The sequence below is a fragment of the Lineus longissimus genome, chromosome 18 (assembly GCF_910592395.1).
Source record: "Lineus longissimus chromosome 18, tnLinLong1.2, whole genome shotgun sequence".
NCBI classification, from domain to species: domain Eukaryota; kingdom Metazoa; phylum Nemertea; class Pilidiophora; order Heteronemertea; family Lineidae; genus Lineus; species Lineus longissimus.
Genome location: NC_088325.1, coordinates 13525592 through 13545436, shown reverse-complemented (window position 1 = coordinate 13545436; position 19845 = coordinate 13525592). Strand labels below are relative to the sequence as shown.

The 19845-nt window shown below is 42.3% G+C and overlaps 1 protein-coding gene across 1 annotated transcript in view; it reads left to right on the top strand.

Moving 5' to 3' along the window:
* Positions 1-19845, top strand: part of LOC135502125 (calsequestrin-1-like) — a 33438-nt gene that overhangs the window by 10666 nt on the left and 2927 nt on the right. Inside the window, exons 2-6 of the mRNA XM_064794710.1 lie at positions 4218-4403; positions 7152-7257; positions 10783-10856; positions 10950-11036; positions 18899-18991. Of these exons, the coding sequence (XP_064650780.1) occupies positions 4218-4403; positions 7152-7257; positions 10783-10856; positions 10950-11036; positions 18899-18991 (546 nt within the window). The remainder of the gene's footprint in view (positions 1-4217; positions 4404-7151; positions 7258-10782; positions 10857-10949; positions 11037-18898; positions 18992-19845) is intronic.

The window sequence follows — 19845 nt, the reverse complement described above, 5'->3', positions numbered from 1 at the left end:
GCTTTTTGAAGCAGACGTCTTGACGAGAAACCCGTCGTAATCTGCGTAGGGTAGGACAGGGATGTGAATGATGGGATGCGATCGGAAATAGGAATGAAGTTGGAGAGGTTTCTGGGCCGACTTCGTCTGAGGCTGTCTCCATGAAAATTATCAGTGAGATCTGAGGGAAGTTTTGCAAAAGATTGCCTTTGTGAGACGACGGGAAAGACCAGTCCAACTGATGTAGAGGAAATTTGGTGATTTGAATAAGTTGGACAGGTATTAAAATTGGGACAGCCTAAAAAAAACATTGCGTGAATAAAAGATGTTGCGTCACTCCCAAAGATATCATTCAGGGCGCTCGTCAGCTTGGGAAATTTCAATGAATCATGAACCTCAAGACTGATAGCATTGGCCGGGAATGGCGTTGGCGTTATTTTGGCGTTATTATGGCGTTATTTTGGCGTTATTATGGCGTTATTTTGGCGTTGGCAAAATAAAAAAGGAACTGGAGCCTTTCCTCTCGTGCCTAGTCTTCTTCAATTTCCAACTACAAGTTTCAACCTCAAGGGCGTCGTACTCCATTCCAGTATTTCACCTCCTTCAGGACGAAGTAGCTGGGAAAGCAATTAATCGGACTTCCTGTAAACGACAAGACATCCGTCTTGATGAACCGGTATCTCCTTTTATTTCTAGAAGTTGATAAGTCTACAAAGAAGCGACAAAACTATCTCTCGTCTGCGGGTAAAACGGGCAACTGCAAGGTTTGATATTGATGGCTTGGCGCTGCGATCATGGATTCGTTTCCTAGGTACTTGCATTGACCACGGCAACATGAGGTCAAGTATCTTCCTTGCAGTTTCATATTTGTATCCTTCGAAGATTTGCCGATATCTTGTGCGAGATTTAAGCACCTTATGCAGCTGTGCCATTCTGTGGTGGTTGTGGCTACTAAATAATTCATCCACACCAATCAAATAATCACTTCAGCGGATGTGAAAGAGGTCCCTTCTTCGCGACAAGTGGAGGGCGACCTCGAAGGCACCTCACGGGCCAGGTTCTGCCGAATCTCGCTCAGCGATGATGTTATCCGATGCTCGAGATAGGGTATGTGACCGTAAGCAATTAGAAAAATATGACATGCTAAGGAAAGAAAGTTCCTCCCAAGAACATGACAGGTAAAGTTTTGCTTCTTGTACTGGGGGGTGTATAGGGCGATATCTAACATTTGGTCCAGGGGGAAGGGAAGAGGCTCTCTCACCCAAACTTGCATGAAAAAACATATTTTTCGGAGATGTCTGGGGTAGCTCATCCTGCCCTTGCTAAATGCAGGCCTGTTGTAGTCCGTCTGCTCATTTAAACGAGCCACGGCAGTCCTGTCAGAGCTCAGTCACTGCTCAATCTGTCCTCATCAAACACTAATTATCAGCCCGTATTTAACGAAGCGCTGAAGCTTAAAGGGGATTAGTCTCGAACAATTAAATGGTCGCCTCCATTCTCCGTCGTCTCGTCTCGATAGCCGAATGCTACATTTGAGTGCTGGTCCATTTACTGATTAGCGATTTAGCAAGACTCGATGGAGAATATCACCCTCAGCGGCCATCAGGACATAAATGTATCCGGCAAATATTTGACGAATAGCGACTTATCTGTAGTGTTACTGTCAAAACAAGGACAGCATAGCTTGTAGTTAAGAGCCAATGGCCTGCTATAGGACAGTATAGATTCTCGACATGATTTGCTGGACAGCCTGTCTTAATCCACACATCCCTTGTGACCTTGAGCAAGTAATTTCACCAAGTCATATTACCCTTTGAATGTATCGTAAGCATGTGGTAGCTTATCCATTAAATGATTAGTGATGAAGGGGATGGCACGCTCAGCGGCCATCAAGTTATATTTAGCAAACATTTGTTATCCATCTGCGGCATTTTCATCCTTGTAGCCGACGAAGACAAATACTGTATATTTGTATGTCACGTATATATTGTCGCTGTCTGTCCAAGAGCAACAGAGTTCGCATGATCAACTAAGAAGCTTGATGGATTCACATTAAAGGGACAATTGATGGATTCCCATTAAAGGGACGGGCTGATAGATTCCCATAAAACATGTAAAAGGGACAGCTTGATAAATTCCCATTAAAGGGACAGTTCGGCTAACAAGATATGTTTACTTTGGCAGTGTCATTTGCTTCTCAATGTATTAGTGACAAAGCTTGATTGCCATTCATGGTTTCTCTAAGTCGGAATGTTCTGTCATTATATGTGGCCCCATAGTGATGTTATCGATGCATGGAGAGCAGAGTACTTCATTGGGTGGTCAACGTGTGACGTCATTCATTTCATTAGCAGTTGGCGTGTCATTTCAATGTTTGCACTTTGGCTTTAAAAAGGTATATACCTCGCTGCGCCATCTACAGGGAGTAGTAAAATCCGCTACCCCTTTAAATTTCCTGTGACGACATAAAAATGTCACCCTAAGGGCTTTCATTGTCTTCATCTCAGGGATGAAGAAATGATTAGATTGTTAAGCCGAATGCAAGAACTTAACTCACACAGAGAAACGATTTCTCGCTTTGCTCATTACCTATTTTATTAATTCGAGAAACTGTGTACAGTAGTTAGCTTGGTTGCTGCCTTGCTGGAAGAAAACTTCTTACGGTATCAAAAAAATTACCCTGATCACTTTTTCACATACGCTCCAGCAATTACTTGTTCTATATAAAGCTTGAGAAAGTGTCGCAAGGGTACCCAATGCCAATGAAAAAACTTCACCCCCTGCAGTCTTTTAATCAACCTTATTTACAGCGTCGCTGGGAATCTCTCAAGAGGTCGTTTTTTTATCGCAAATCCACATTTTAAAGCCCACTGGCCTGGAATAACTCGAAATTACTCGAAATTACTTCTCGCTGAAACGGACAGATCTAACACATCATTTTCTGCCAATTGGCTATCGTTACCTTCGGGTGATAACATTCCTTTGATCCAGTTCACTGGAGCCGATTGCGATGATTGGAGAAGATGACTAATCTGAAGTTGTTTTGCCCAGGCATGCCAACAGATTCGGCATAATTGCGCTGCTGAATTGCTGTTTATTATTTTCACGCTCCGTAGTTAAATTGCGTTCTCAATAGCTGTGATGCTCGTCTGCTGATCCTGACGTGAGCAATGACACAAGATTAAGAAAATATTTTTTAGTCAAATTGGGAACGAATTTGCCAGGTTGCCTTGATGACAAATTGTATTTTGCACGCAAGACTATCATTTATCATTTATCACTCCGGACAGTTAGAGTAAAAAGCAACATGATTGCGTGAGAGATTTCATTTTTTCGTACATTTCCCAAATGATCGTCATCAGGAGCTTGTGCAGCTCTATCATCATAGCATAACATCATATCGTGACAAGTTAAAAATTTGAAAATAGAATCGGAATATTTCTAATTGTGTATGGGGCTATGCAAGTTTCAGAAAATTCACATGTCACCCCTAACATGCTGAATGGCTGAATTAGGGAAGGGATCAGGGCTGGGATACCCTCCTTGGGTCCATGCCAATAAATAGAGCTTGTGCACCAACCTAGCCAGTGTCACCTTTTCAAGAGCCATGAAACCACCTGCCACTCCTATACCAGAACCAATAAATCCGATATACGAGCTCTCATAAACCTACCATCATTGCGACAATAAAGAAGTCTTAAAATCTCAACTTATCTCCTTGATTGGGTTCAAAACAATAATTTCTTGTGTAGGATATCAGTTGCTGTGGTTACAAGGATTTGTGACAAATTAATCACACTAACTAAGCGCAGGAGATATTTCATTTTGTTATTCTTGTCATGTTATCTAATCCTTTCTTCCCTCAGACATGTCAAGGATGTCTTGAGACTTCAAAACGCTAAATATTTTTAAAGGGAGACTAAAGCGCCGCTGCTGGGAAGGCCAGATTTAGTTACACTAACTTGGCAATAGGTGTCTCTCCTCCATCACAGTCTATCGGTAGTATTGGTGCTGGTACGAGGAACATATTTGAAATTTTGGGAAATACTTTTTTACAGAAATGGCTCTTTGACCCTTGGGATGAATAAAGTAGTCCTCTGGGACATGTTTCTAGAACTGTGTTCCATCTGCATGAATATTTTCCTCTTTTAAAGATTTGGCCAAGTCAACTTAAACTTATCTTGCTGCACTTTTGAAGAACTATCCTGTTAACTTTAGCCATTCTATTGTCTTTCTAGGTGACGGCCCAGGTGATGCAAAATCGTGACGTCACCATCGGTTATGTTGACATTCTGGAAAATCCAGATATCGCGGCGAATGAGGGCGTGAAGAGAGACGGTGCCATCCATGTCTATCGCGGAGGGCGCCGTTTGGTTTTCTACGGCCACAGATCTCCCGAGGTGCTGATTGCATTTCTTCTTAAGGTGAGTAGGTGGCGCTGTGGCCATTTCATCGTTTCCATCTTTAAATTTTAGTTGGACTGGATACGTGGATGGTGGACCGGACAGGATCACAGGCCAATTGGTACCAAATCGTAGTGGCACTCTTCAAAATGCTCAAAAGAAGGGAGGTAAACTCCAGCTCTTCACTCAATAGAGTTTGATTCCTGGGTAAATGCGATAACGATTGTCTCAAATAGATGAGGTTTTCATGTTTTCCTTTCAATATCCCAATTAATGAGCTATTAATCCGGCAGTAATATTAGCCCCGCATAAAACGTGCTCTATTGGGCAATGTCTTCCTCATCTTCTATTCATAAGTCACCGTTATTAACTCGACATTAGCATATTAGCGCTGCGGCTTCCGCATGATTCCGATTTGGGGATCCCTAGATACATATCAGGACGAGGTTACTGATGAGCGAGCTGAGTGCAGGCCAAAATAGTCTTGTTTAAAGGGGGACTATGGGCAGGGGTCCAGTTGGTAGTCTTAAGGTGGCTACTTTGCCCGACATGAAAAAAGATAAATTCCTGGTACATGCACGAATAGTGCTGGATGTACTGTGGGATTACAGAGACAGCAAAATGAATTGTAAACATTTACTGCCTGGTATAACCATGGAATTAACCAACCTCTTTCTTTTCTATGATCTCTTGCCTTAAAAATTATGGAATCAACATCTATCTCAATATGTTCACCAACCAAATCTAAATCGTACAGTACAATAATAATCTACGACTTTGTGACAAATGCGACACAAAAACCTGCAAACCGACCGAACATAATCGTAAATTGTGCATAACTATTCCCAACGCAGCCGAGTAATTTCAACATTCCTGTTTTGTTCTTAGACAAATTCTGCTCTGCATCGTAAATTTCGGCCGTTAGGCAAAGCAAGATCAGTTTCTGCCTGTGTCAAATGTCCCCCTGCCAGTAGCTTGTTCACATCAAGATTGCTTAATTCGCATTATCGGTGTGGGTTGGTATGTTACATTCTATCTGCTATCTACTGACAAAGAGGCAATCTAGTTCGTCTATTAAACTGGAACCAATCTCAAGCATTTGCTTTTTAGAGAGTGGACATTAGAAAACTGGTCCAGTTGAGGTCCCAGATTATGGCGGTGATGTCATTCAACTCAATACCTCGGGTCCAGGACTGAAGAAGCAAAGAATTCACCTTTGGCCTTAACATTCTCCTCCGAGATAAAATCTCACTGCAGCATTCCTGTGACAACTATAAATCTATTGTTATTCCCGGGGCTGGCGTTACGGTCAAGGCGGCTAATACGGGTGCCGTTTTATCGCCACCCATTTCTCCGTATGACGTTGATCCCATTGCGAGATGTCATCTTCCTATTCCGTATTTTAGATCCTCCATTATCACCGGCGTGCGTCCCATTCAATTCCGGCTCGAGTTTGCTTCATTACCCTGTCAGGATGATGGTTTATAAGTATGGACCAAACTCTCGAAGAACGCATTTTGATCTTGGGTCTGTAACACTACTGGCCCCGTTTATTCAAAACAGTTAGCCACTCGCTGCGCATTGTGACTGACTTGGCATTAGGTCTGATGAACTTACTGAAGGACAGGATAACCCAAAGCTAAAGTTAACCTTAAATAGCATTCCGCGAAGTTACTATTTATAGCTCACAAGGTCATTTGCATAAGATATTGATGACGTTTTAGTCACGTGACAGTCGGACATCGACACTCAGTTCTACGCATTTGAGCTTATTTCAAAGTCAATTATCTTTGATCCTGCATTGTTTTTAGCATGAATGATACCATAGAGTCAGAGAGAGAAATATTCAGAACAATTATGTAGTATTTCCAACACTCGGACATGTGCCAGATTGAATCTAACTGCCCTAGTTAGAAAGCCTGAATCCATTACGAAACCGCATGTTTGGCCGACATTGCCTCGATGGGGAAATAGAGGGCAGCAGCTGCAGTGACCTCATCTTCGCGGAATGCTATTGTTAACATCGTTGCGTTGAGGGAAGCACCGTACCTAAGCGTAGATATAGTACCATGGTACCCCATGTGCAGTGGCCACATCATAAACACCAATCCCCTCCAAAAGGAAATACGTTTGGAAATTTGAGATCCATTACCTATTGTACTAAAACCTTGTGGGTCAAGATGAGATATAGATGTCCAATTATTCCTTAATCTTCGATATGGTCATAGGAGACAGTGATAAATAATCTGCATTTGGTCTCGCTCCCACTGCAGCAGACTGTTATTAACAATGACTGAATAATTGGGCAGCTATCTAACTTACAACGTTTTAGCCTCTTGTGCACTTTACGGAAAAGTTACGGTCGCCAAACCAGCCATAAACAGGGGCGGGTGAGATTATTTATTACTAAGCTGATGGACAAACTATAGTATATTCCAATGACATCGTCCATTGCTACTCCACGATGCTACAAAAGTGTGTGTGTATATGTATATATTATTGTCCATATATTTAAGTACATGTACACGAATAAAGCATTGGCCGCGTTCAAACACCAGCCCTTTCTCACATCCGCAAAAAGAAAGTTTGGGGTTCTGCCTGGCATCAGAGATTCTTCTCGTTTTGCAGTTGTTTTGTAAGCCGTCACAGTTCTTGAAAACAAGAAACGTTTCATAACGCAAAACACAGGGCGTGTAGATTGAAAATCACCAGCCCTAGATTTTGATAACATCGAGGTTTTATCTGAACTTTTGTGTTCTCTATTCACAGTTGTTCGGTAAGCCTGTCACAATCCTTGAAAGCAAATCTCAGAAGAAGAATTTTGATAACGCCGAACCTCCAAAAGTCATCGGTTACTTCCAGGAGAAAAACACAGGTAAGTCAATATTTGCATTCTCGGTGTCATTGCCTTTGCTAAACAAGCTTTGACATTGCTTCCTACGCCCTTTGAATGCTCCCCAAGGTGAAATTATCAAGAACAAAACGCCCTGAGGTTTAGGGCCTTCACTCTGCAAGGATCCAGAGTGAGGGCCCTAATGGAATAAAAAATACTTGGCCATCATTTCTTTGAGAGCAGGAGACATGCGCTCAGGAGAAGTAAGGGTTCAAACAGGTTGACCTTAGCCGTGATTTTTTTGTCATCTTTCTTCCAACAGCTGTGGGCGGAAGTGCCGTTGTCAGATATTTTGCCTTCCATCAGACATGGGTGTCAATATCTGCTGAGCCTCCTCATATTCTGCGACAAAGGTCATATGTATGTACAGATGTGTTCATTATTGGACTTGACGCTTTTATGAGACAGTCGTAATCCTTGCTCTGATCCTGCAGTGTCTGATATAAAGTCTGATGTATCATAGTTGAGAAATGCCGACTAGACTTGGTTCAACCGTGTTACAATGTATTGACGAAATGAAAAGCTATAGGTTCTAATCAACGCAGATGATATCAGTGCATCTGTAGTTGGATTGTCGATGTTTGAAATCAGATCGCGACAGCGTACTACATCCCTTTCGAACATCCTGTTCTGCTATCTTGCCATTTACTTTGTTGTTCCAAGAAACAGAGAAGTTCTCATCCGCTCGCACAGATGATGTTCACAGTGGTTCATATCTGCACAGTAATTATGTTGTATTGAGGCAGTGTGTCATCCATTTGACATTGTTTGATGGCCTTCAGACCGCTACTTCAAAGCAGCCGTAGGGTTGTTAGCCACTCATGCTAGTCTAATTAGCTACTCCTGATTTTGCCTTCAAGTACAAACTCAAGGATGGCAGATTTTCTTCAACATCCATAACGGAACTTTGTTTATGCTCTTAGTTCAAAGGTTTTAAGTTTGCTTTATCATTTCAGTTCAAGGATGTAATGTTAGTTTGAAATTTAACCCTGGCGCTTTGAATTGGCGGGCACTATCAAATGTAAACAGGCATTCTACAGCCGTTGTTCAGTAGAAGTACTACGGCCAGTTATTCTTGTCAGTGACCACTTTCTTCTTCTTCTTCTTCTTCTACTTTCAACCTGCCTAATCTATAACTTAGGTCCTATGGCAGAGATGAAGCGGCTCGTCGTTTCGAGATCATGCTTTGTTCCCACAGTTTTCCCTCGACATTGGTGTCTGAAGGCGTTGGTGACCTTCAAATTCTCACAAAACCAATCCCAGAAAGATTGTCCATTTCGAAACCTGAACGTCATTTTGATAGATGTACATTAGGCAGACTCTCTCCATTGGATGAACCCCTTGTTGAAGTAGTACAAATGTATATACCGAATTAGCTTAACCTTTTTCGATTCTGGTCCAGTGACATTTAAGTCACACCAAATCAGTCCAACAAAGTTTGTCCACTTCCAAATCCTATATGTCGCTGTGATAGATGGCTGTTAGATCTGATTTCCCGGAGGTGAAATTTACGACACCTCTCATTTGAAGTAATTTCGCATATGTTGCCCTTGAGAATTGGGTTAATTTTCGTGACAATGTCGATTCCGGTGTTTGAGGAGGGCAGACAAAATTTGACAATATTTGGGTGATTTTGTTTCACTGGGTATCATCAACATGTTCTTATGTTGCTGTATATGAAGTCATCACGAAGTATAAATATGAAGAAGAGATAGCTTAGATATGTTGATTATTTTCTTGATATTGATGGTACAATGTTAAAATACGAATAGTTCTTGACAAGTGAGAATCACTTCTTCTTCTTCTTTCGTTCACCACGTTTTAGACAGTCAGTCCGGATTTTATCATAAAGTCGGTGGTCCTGCGTAGCTGCTGGAGATCTCCATGGATTCGTGCTCCCTCTGGCCAGGTCTCCTTCCTCAGGTCTGCAAAACTTGAGCATCGTCCCAGTATGTGCTCAGCAGTCATGGGCTCTTGGTTGCATATGCAGGTGTCGCTCTCGCCGATGCGGAATTTAGTGAACAGGTAGTGTTTTAGCCTGTTGTGTCCGGTTCGCAGTCTGAATATTAGGACCTGCTCCCTTCTTATCAGTTGGTAGAAGCTGTCTCCTTCATCGTGTTCAGGATGCTTTTCCTTCCACTTCTTCCGATATCCATGTTTAAGTTCGGTTTTGGCCTCGCTGTTGGAAAGGGATAGGTCGCATTGAGAATCACTCATCCTACTAAAACGATGTAATTTCACATGTTTTGATCCATTGCACCCATGTCACCACAGAACTCAGCCTGCATTAAAAGACCATCTCTTCAACAAACATTCCTTAAGCTTAATGCACCGGCCTCCATTATCCCGGCTTTTCATTCTCATCCCTGCTCCATTTGCCAGAAAAATGCGCTTTTAAGATTCGCTGGTACAACAACCCATTAATATGGAAGCAATCAAAAACGTGCATTACTTTTATGTTCCTATCGCATGACTTTAAAGCTGCTATACGATGGGTGATTTAGTCATTGTATTTCAGATTCATGATTTAAAGTAAAGTGACATTCGTACAAGCAATATACAAAGAATTTTACATAATGCCATTAAACATCCATAAAGAACCCCTTATCAGATGACATATTGAGAAAATAGAACGAGTTTTGATGCATTCAAAACAATAATACCAATGGTCTCTAAAAGAAACTTATTTTCTTCCTTCTTTTAGCGGTAGCTATGAGAACAATGGAGCTTCGGTAATTGAGGTAGAGAAAAGATTAGCAGTCCGTACTGCCATTAAAGGATCCATAACAACTCCTTTATAGGATGGCATAATGAGAAAATGAATAAAACAAAGAGTTCTGATTTATATTCGGCAGAGAAATAGAATGATTTTTCTTTTGTCTATTGGTCTAACATTATGTTTTGCAGCCTTTAGCAAAAACCGTTTGCCGATATCAGAACGATAGTGACAGTACCCAACAAAAACGCTTTGGAGAATGCGATTGAAGTACAATGGGAGCAAATGAGCTAAATCATACTTTCTGCTACATTCGTTTGAAGAGGATGGTATAGGGAACGTTAGAAGGGGGACTATAGGCAGGAGAAAGCTTAGCTGGTCGGCCAAATTGGAGAACATGGGTGTCAATTACCATCATTGTTCAGACCAAAGCTTGTAGTTGATAACACGAGATGTACAAGCAGCCACTGTAACAGCTGTCAGACGGAGAAGTGCTCTGTCGAAGCTCAAAATGTGTGTTAGATATACTGTTGGAACGTGAGACGTGATGTTCTCCGGTGAAGATATCTTGACCGGTGTAACATCTGTGGTTGTTTCCCATGTGTCAGTGTTTCCAAACAATAGGCAGCTAGAGAGACCATGACTTTTCAATAGGGGGGATACACAGAAAAACTCGTCAATCTATTTTTGAGCGTTCCCAAACAATGAGGGGAAACACTCAAAAACAGAAACACTCAAAAACATTACACCGGTGTATGATTTAGTTTTCAAATTTCCTGGTATCATTTCAGGTTATAAAGCTTTAGAAGAAACAGCCAAGAATTTCCAGCCAAACATTCCTTTCTATGCAGTTTTTGATAAAAAGGTGAGATGAAAATGTATTAATTGTTGTGTTGCTTACCTTACGCATCCACAGTTTTCTGAAATTCTAATTGGATATTTCTCCTTCTTACTTCAGATAGCCCGACAACTGAAGTTGAAGACGTTCGGTACCATCCATTTTTACAAACCATATGAAACACACGTCAAAACAGTCCCATCCAATGTAAGTATCCCTACAATTTCGGTGAACTAGAAGACGTCTCAACCTCCCATTCAGGGGGACTACACATGCTTCCCTAAATTGGTGGCTTGCATTGGAACTAACTTTTTCCCCCTTGCCGTCATTAAAGGCATTCAAGTGTGTTGGTCAACCATGACTATCTCCTTTGTCCCTCCACCATAAGGCCTAGTTTCCCCTTATGACATCACTATTTCCAAAACTCAGCGCCCCATTTCTGGAAAGGGGCAGGGATGGGTCAAATTGTAGTCTTCAAGTGACTATTAGGCAGAATATGGGGCCTGTCTCTTAAAGCTGGCTCATGCCTATAGCCCCCCTTTAACGGGCAACCTAGCATTTGCCTTTAGTCTCCCTTTGACAATAAGTATTGAGTTCGATTAATTTCCGGCAACCGCAATGATACCCTTATCATCATCCACCACCAAACAAAGTCATTAAATCCAAATATCACTTCCTGCCACACCTGCCGAAGAAAGAAAAATAAAACACCTGATTTTAATGCTTCACTGCTCAAGAGCTAATATTACAGCAATTTCTGTCAAAATGACAAAGAGATGAAACGTAAGACTAATCATCTGCTGTGTTCGTGATACCAGTTAACAAACGTAATGTACTTTTGAGGGTTATTCCAGAACGATATTGTTGCCTGATACCAAACTTGAGCTAGGCGAAACCAATTGTCTTTTTAACAGCGCGCATACAATATTTGTGGTTGGCACAGTTTTCAGAAAAAGGACTTTCCTTGATGTAGGCCTATAGGGAAAGTTGCCACCTTCAAGCGTGTCGCAGACAAGCAATTCTTGTTGCTGCAACCTGCGATTATATGTGACCAAAGGATTTCTTGTCTGTGGGTAAAACTGGTGAAATAGCAGGAGATCAGAACTGCTGCAAATGTCAATCAATGTTATTTGTGGACAGAACTGTGTGTTAAACCGAAAATAAGATGGTGTCAGCCGTTGTCAGATATGAAAAATAATAGCTTTATGGTTTTGATTGCGGCCAAGGCACTCCCTGAGAGATCAGATTGGCAGTAACGGAACCCCCGGTAAATATCCAAATGACGATGATAGCTTATTCGCTTTCGATGAGGCTTGCTACCAGTCAAGTATGGAACACTAGTATCCTGGTTATTACGCCTGGTATTATATGATACGCTCGAGGGTTTAAGAAGAAGAGGGATCGGTCTTCTGAGGTGGATTATGCGTCTGGATTGCAGGCCGGTTAAAATACGGTCGTTAGTAGTTTGTCTCAAAATATAGGCTGCCTAACCGAAGTCGTTACTGAAATTGCAGGATTAGCTGTCGTTATCGTCATGATACAGCTTCTATCGAGATCCTATTAAAGCGCTGTCCAAACAAGGGTCTGTCGGATGAGACGACAGTCGTGGAGAATATTTCTTCGACCAAATCTGTCGTCATGTTCACAGCCCGTTGATAGTTCTCCTGATGAAGTGTCCTCTATACAGGGACTCTGTAACAACTGATTCACAACGGCCAACCGCATGGTATCAGACCCATCCTGACTCTCATGCGTTTGCGTCCACACTATCGAGCGCCACAAGTGAGTGATTTAGCGATCTCAAAACATTGCAGGTCAAGATGCATCAGACCCAATGCATCACGTCCTCCTCGATGGAGATGTCAATGGAAGGAGAAAAAATATCCCCGGGCTATTTCTTCGACCTAGTCATCAGACATCATGTTCACGCCCGCTGACAGCTCTCCTGATGAAGTGCCACAAAACGTGAAACGGATCATGTTATGATGGGCGGATTGGGACCGCTGTGCTGTAGTAGGGACGCTGGCCTGATGAATATTCAACACGGGTCATGAGACGGGTGATCGGTGGAGCCACTGGGGCGGAAGGCCTGATGACTTGGGCATCGCTGGTCACTCTTGTCAACGGGTCAGGTTGTTTATTATCTCGAGTGATGACTTAATTTTTCTGAACGGTCAAGAATTTTAACGACGTGTCCGAAAAGGAGGAAAGCGAAATTTTCGAGAGGTTTTTCGACTCAACATTTTGGCAATCTGCAATCAAATCATAATTGCTGTGTTCTCAACTGGATTTCGAACCAATGATCATTCGGTTGCGATGTCCTAACCAGGAGTACATCACCATACCAGCTATTTCTCTAGAGAAACAATTAGCAGAATGGGACAACGGTCGATGTTTTCCTGATCAGCATCCTCTCGCCCGTCTGTCAAAGTCGGCGGCCTGTCTACTCACGGGATAAAACATGTTGTTTGGTTAATCCAGGATTTGGTCATCTCACTTAGCTTGTGTAACCATGTCCCTCAAGCGAAGAAATCTATGGCGGCCCCAAGCTTATATGGGGCTGAAGGCGCGTCAACTTTCTCAACCAAAATACATGTAATAATAACTAGCCCCTTTCCATGGGTGGTTGCTTTTCATGGCGTCTTTCGGCTTCCCTCAGGACGCTGGACCTGTCACATCTTGTCTGATTTTCTCAACCAAGCTGAACGAAGTGACATTTGTGATGCCTCTTTTGCCCAACCTACAAAAGGAAGGGTTAGGGATGTCATGGACATGTTAGGAAATGGATGTCCCAGACTGGTATACAAGACTACTAATCTGTAGTTTTGGGTTGAGATATTTTAAAGGGAATATCGTCTGCTTACCATTAGCACCGGAAGTGATGCGGCGTGTTTGTCATCTTTCGATTCAGGTAACTTAGCATTCCTTGCTTCTCAAAATGCTCTTAAAGATAATGAGTTGCAGCCCTACCCTTTATTGAAGTATCTTCGCTCCTTTTGGCCACAAATCTTGTGATTGATTACTTTCTATCGTTAAGACAAGCCAGGGTGTGGTTGCTCATGTCATAGAGAACAAGATTTACTGGCTTGATATATCTTTATTGATCAACAATCGTTGCCGTGCATTTGTAAACATCACAGCCAGCTGACGTCAACGCATATGTATCATTCAATTAGTGACACAGGCAGTGTTTATGTATTTATGACTGCATCCATTGCCTGTGGTTTATGAGTAGCATGATACCGTGTCGGCAGCAGGCTGAAAAGTGTAAAATATAGAGTTCATTTTTCGCAATGGAAAACGTATTCAATGCTGTATACAGTAATATCATAAGTATTGCAAAGAATGAAATGGGATCAAAGTTCCAGATAAGAGACGCTGAAAGATTTTTCTAAAATCAGAATCCAGAAGAATTTTAATTCTGCATAGTTCTCTCATGCTGTATTAGTCCTAAGACGAGTGATTAATTGGCGAACATCTTTCCGACTCGGCAGATGCCATAAGAATCGATGATTGGTCCCGTGGCTTATGACCCATGCAGCATAAACCTCAGATTGATTAAATCAGATGACATTTGGCTGATAGAACTTAAAGGAGGACTAGACGCTCTGTTCCTGTAAAGCGAACACAGATAAATATTCTAGCTACGACGGTTATCTTACATGATACGAGTCCTCAATACCACTGATTAATTGGAGATCGTCCTTTCGAAGCAACAGATGCCATATGAAATGATCATTGGTTCCATGCAGATTTCCTCTGATCGATCAAATCAGATTGCTTTGGTCTGATAGATTTTAAAGGAGAATAGTCCTTAAGTTCCAGTGTAGCAAATGTGCCGAAATATTCTAGCTGCTGCTATCTTACACGATAAGAGTCCTCCACACCACTGATTAATCATCCCAGCACCAGTGGTTTTCAATATACTCCACCTGTCAATATTTCAAGGTCGGAGTATCAAAAACCTGAATCTCAGAAAGCTGATTAATTGTAGAACATCCCCTTAACGGATGCAATATCAATTGATTAATTCAATTTCAATTTCAAATTCTTTGAACGAAGGGAGAAGACCTTTAATATCAGGTGATGATAGTCAGAAACTTTTTTCCTTCCTAATGAGATGGTTAGGGTGGAGGCGGATGGTGCTGGTCCTCGACTGAGTGATATCATTAGTCCCATTCCCATTCGCACCTGTTCAGAACTGATTTAAAACTCACCATTAATCGATTCAGATGTAGCTCCTGCTAGATTTATATCTGTTTGAAAAAGATGTTGCAAACCGCCTTGGCGTACCACCTTGAGAGATGTTCATGTAGGTAGTCGTAGCGCTTCCGCAAACGTGCATTTCTATCACCGCGACCTGCGACACTGACATGACAAAATGACATTTCTGATCGGTAAGCGGCTGCCAATCGGTTTGGTGCTGTAAATATTAACCAGTCGTCTTGTTGCCGCAGCAACCATACACTAGGTTGCAGCGTCAAAGATTGTTCGTTTGTGAAGCGCTTCAAGTGCTCAAAACCATTCTAATTTCAGTTTTCAAATTTTCTAAGAAGGTGAGCCTTTAAGAGATATATTAGTACCCAATCAGTGTACTGTTATCCCGGCACGGCCCATAAACTGCTGACCAAATAATCTATAAGTACCGTATGAGACTTGTTGAGGTGAAATCCAGCTTCCCCGCTCCTGATATCCTTTATGACCGTCAGTCACCCCAACCAATCAAATGAGAGGTAACAAAGCATTAATCGTAGCAAGGCAATTGCGATCCATCACATTTATAGGTGGCGTAATCGCCTAATGAGACTTATCTCTTCACCTGTTTGATTAGTAATTCTTTTGTTCTTGGATCAAAATTGTTGAGAAAGGATTTTGTGTCAGAGATTTGGCAGAATCTTTTGTTCCTGCCGCTATTCACAAATATCACTGGAACATTGATCTAAATCTTAAAGATGTGGTCCAGATGTCACGGCTTTAGGAATCTGTTGTGATTGTTGACTTGATCCTGGGTCTCTGGACCGGAGAGGTTGGGTTTGAGCGCAAGCTCAATCCCTTGAAAGAAGTTTTCACGCTCTGATGTCAGTCTCGCTCCTGGTCTTGGAAGGTTTTATTTGAGCTTGCACCCTCTACGTCCCCATACCAACCTAGCTGCCACTGGGCTTCTCTGGTCATAACAGTGTTCAATCCCCCAAGGGGTTTTCACGTACGAAGGTCAATTTCGCACCAGATGAACCGGGAGCGTGTTGGACGCCCCTCGGGGCTCGTATAACGCCTAACATAGACATCCCTGGGAAATGAGACAAACTATCATGACGCCTTCAACTGGTCCATTGGGACAAACAATATCACCTCCAGAGGCTAAAGAGTCGAAAATCGGGGAATTTCACACCGAAATATATTTTCGAAGTTTTGGAAGTTTTTCAGAATGTGTGAGATCGCCTTCTCGGGCAATAAAATCTTAGCGCGAATGTTTATTTTGTTTTGCTGATCTGTCTTACTGATTCATTCTTAAAGGCCTATTTCGTTCGTTTTATTTGAAATTTGTGATTGAATTTGAAACTTCAAACACGTACTAAATATAGATGTCAACTCAGCCGTTGTGAAGACAGATGCACACATAATATAAACACCAAGTTTCAGCAAATTCGTATGCATAGTAACTGCACTACGGCATTGTGTATAACTGCACTTCTATTTTCCTGGACCACCCGCAGTGATTATGAATGACGTACCCCTTTAAGCGAGAAATGTTATTCAAATGATTTTGGTGGGACTACCTAACGAAGGATGTTATCCAGGCAGTCCTCTTGGGACGCATTATCCCGAGGCCGGACAAGAAATGTATCTCAGATGAATGTTTATCTTCTCGGATGATAAGTAACTAATTGAAGTGCCATGTGTTGGTACACCACCGTGAGGGGAATACTGGTAACTCACTATCTAGCCTGGAGAATATCCTCCCTGGTCTCTTCCAGGAAGCTCTCGTGCATGTTAAGGATGGCTGCAATTTGGGGTTATTGGCCTGGTAATTGCCTTCAGCCTGGTGGGTGCGTGTACTCTTAGAAATAAAAGTTGCGAGAAAGCATATTTTCATGCAGATTTGGAACCAAAGCCTATGTTGTGCCCTTCCAGTAAGGCAACTGCCTCACCCATGACCAAAAAGTTAAATACGGCTTTGCTGCAGCTCCACATCCCAAAAAGTTCTAATGACTGAAGTCAAGGCTAGAATTGTACTAGGGCTAAAATTGTACCAACTTACAATTATGTACCTTATAATAAAGAGGAACAAATAACACCACAAATTGATAAACTTGACTTCAGAGGAGCCCCAAGTCAGAATATTGGCGAGACCAACAAGTTAGAACATAATCTAATAATGAGTTTGCTCAGCGTCAAGGGCCTCCTATTGATAAAGTAAACTTCAGTTGAGTGGAATGAGCCGCGAGTGGGTCAAAATGAATCAGACGCTTTGCCAATAACTAGTTCGGAGTTATCGCGCTCCTCCGGGAGCGAACTTAATCAGCCGGGCCAGAGTTAATTAACACTTGTGAAGAGGTTGGTAATTAATTTTTGTCCATCTGAGACGAGTGGGCTTCTGAATATGAATTTGAGATTTTGGAACGCGAATATGTGTCTGGTTTGACAACTTCTTGATAATGCGCTGTATCCATTAGTCAAGGGTGTGACGATACACTCGTATCTGGAGACTATGATTAATCAACCTGACAAGAATAATTATAATTCAAGGTCGTAAATATATTCAGAAAAGATTCCTGTTGGCTTAGAAGCCAATATAGCCAAAACCTGGTGTAGTCCACTGCTCGTTCTCTACCTGTCTAAAATGGACGGTTACCCCGAAACAGCAATTTTCATCTCAAAACAGATTTTAGTGTGACAGTGCATATTTTGCATCGGACTCCGTCAACTTCGCCAATTCATCTCGGTGTCACCACAGCCGAGTCCTAATCAGCCTCTCAATGACTTTCGAAACGAAAATTCATACATTTATGCGTCTCGTGTGAATAACCATCGATCACCTCAATTCCTTATTGTGGTAATGAGGCACGGCCCCTGCGAGCGTTTGATAATACCCCTCTGCAGCTGATGATGATTTTTTTTTATCCAATTCTGGGACATGGATCTTTTACTTAATGTTATCGTGGAAAAGTGTATCTGGGAGATATCCATTAAGGGCTATCTCTGTCGTGCAGGGTGTAATTACAGAAGTAGCAAAGATAAGGAATAATTATTTTGGAGGTTGTTTAGGGGTAGGAAATTCATTTGGAGTTGTCCCACTAGCAGGGTGGTCGAGACTCATGGCGTCATAATGCAATTTCTCACCTTAGGACAGTGCTTCGTCAATTCATTGATCCACACTTCGATGATATCGAAGATGCGGGAGGTGACAGGGCAGTTAAAAGTCTGGTAAAAATATCTCTAATAACTCCGTTGGTGGTGAGTGCGAAGACATAGAAAGTAGGTCATGGCCAAGCCCACAACCCCAGAAGGTAGGCAATGGAGGATCCAAGCCCCCGCACTAACAGAAAAGTCTGAAAACCTTTTCTCTTCTCAGTTTCTTACAGTTAATACAGAAACAATGACATTTCAGTTATAATAGCATTCCGCGAAGATGACGTCACTGCAGCTGCTGCCCTCTATTTCCCCATCGCTGAATTACAGGCAATGTCGGACAAACTTGCGGTTTCGTATTGGATTCAGGCTTTCTAACTAGGGCAGTTAGATTCAATCTGGCACATGTCCGAGTGTTGGAAATACATGTACTACATAATTGTTCTGAATATTTCTCTCTCTCACTCTATGGTATCATTCATGCTAAAAACAATGCAGGTCAAAGATAATTGACTTTCAAATAAGCTCAAATGCGTAGAAATAAGTGTCGATGTCCGACTGTCACGTGACTAAAACGTCATCAATATCTTATGCAAATGACCTTGTGAGCTATAAATAGTAACTTCGCGGGATGCTATTCAAGATGGAAAGGACGTGGATCCTTTCAAAGTCTACTGAGAATAGACGATTGATAACTATCTGACCTTTTCTACTTGTAGCCTGCCATCTCGAGTGAAATCATCAATTTCATATCAGCCAACAGACGCCCCATCCTAAAGAGACTTTCACACGATGATGTCCATTCGACTTGGGTATGTAACTTTTGAACCCTTGCCTTCGCCGGTAGTTGTAAAACCTGGACGCAGATTTGGATGCTGGACGCTAAGTTTTGCATCATTGGATTGCACTGCCTGGATTCCATGAACCTCGCCTACAGTTCACGATAAAGAGTATAATTGTTGGTAACCTCATCTCGTGAACAGACTATAGCGTTGACCTCAATAACTTGCACTGCAACATGAGACGCGACCATCCCTTATTAAACTTCCTCAATTATCGTCTAGACTAGTGCACTGTTATCAAAAGGACACTGGTGCCGACCCGACGGGGCGTAATCGACTGGACTGAATGACTGGGACGTCAAACTTTCGGGGCGGTTGATCCGAACGCGACTTAATGATAAAGATTTGCACCTGCTGTTTGTTGATGAGTTTTTCACAAAGATGGGTAACCTCGAGCCAAGTGAATAACTAGGAATACCAGAGCGCTTAATATTGACAGTGCATCCACTGTATGCAATGGAAATGTATGGCTTGCCTCGGGTAAATCAAGGAGGCCTTCTCGACCCTCCGCTGCGCAGCGAATGGGTGGAGGTTACCTGAACTACAGTCATAACACCAGATTGAACATTCCCGTGGCCCAGGCAACATTCCCGCGGCTCCCGCTACTAAATGTCCCAAACCGTTCCAGTCTAGGCCCACTGCAATTCATATGACTGGAGGCGAGATTTATTGAATGCAGGTGATGCAATCCAATGATGCAAAACTTAGCGTCCAGCGTCCAAAATGTGCGTCCAGGTTTTTCCAACTACCGCCTTCGTCCCACGAGGCAGCAAACACCAGAACCAGTTTACGCTACTCACTACAACGTGTACAAAATGTGCGAA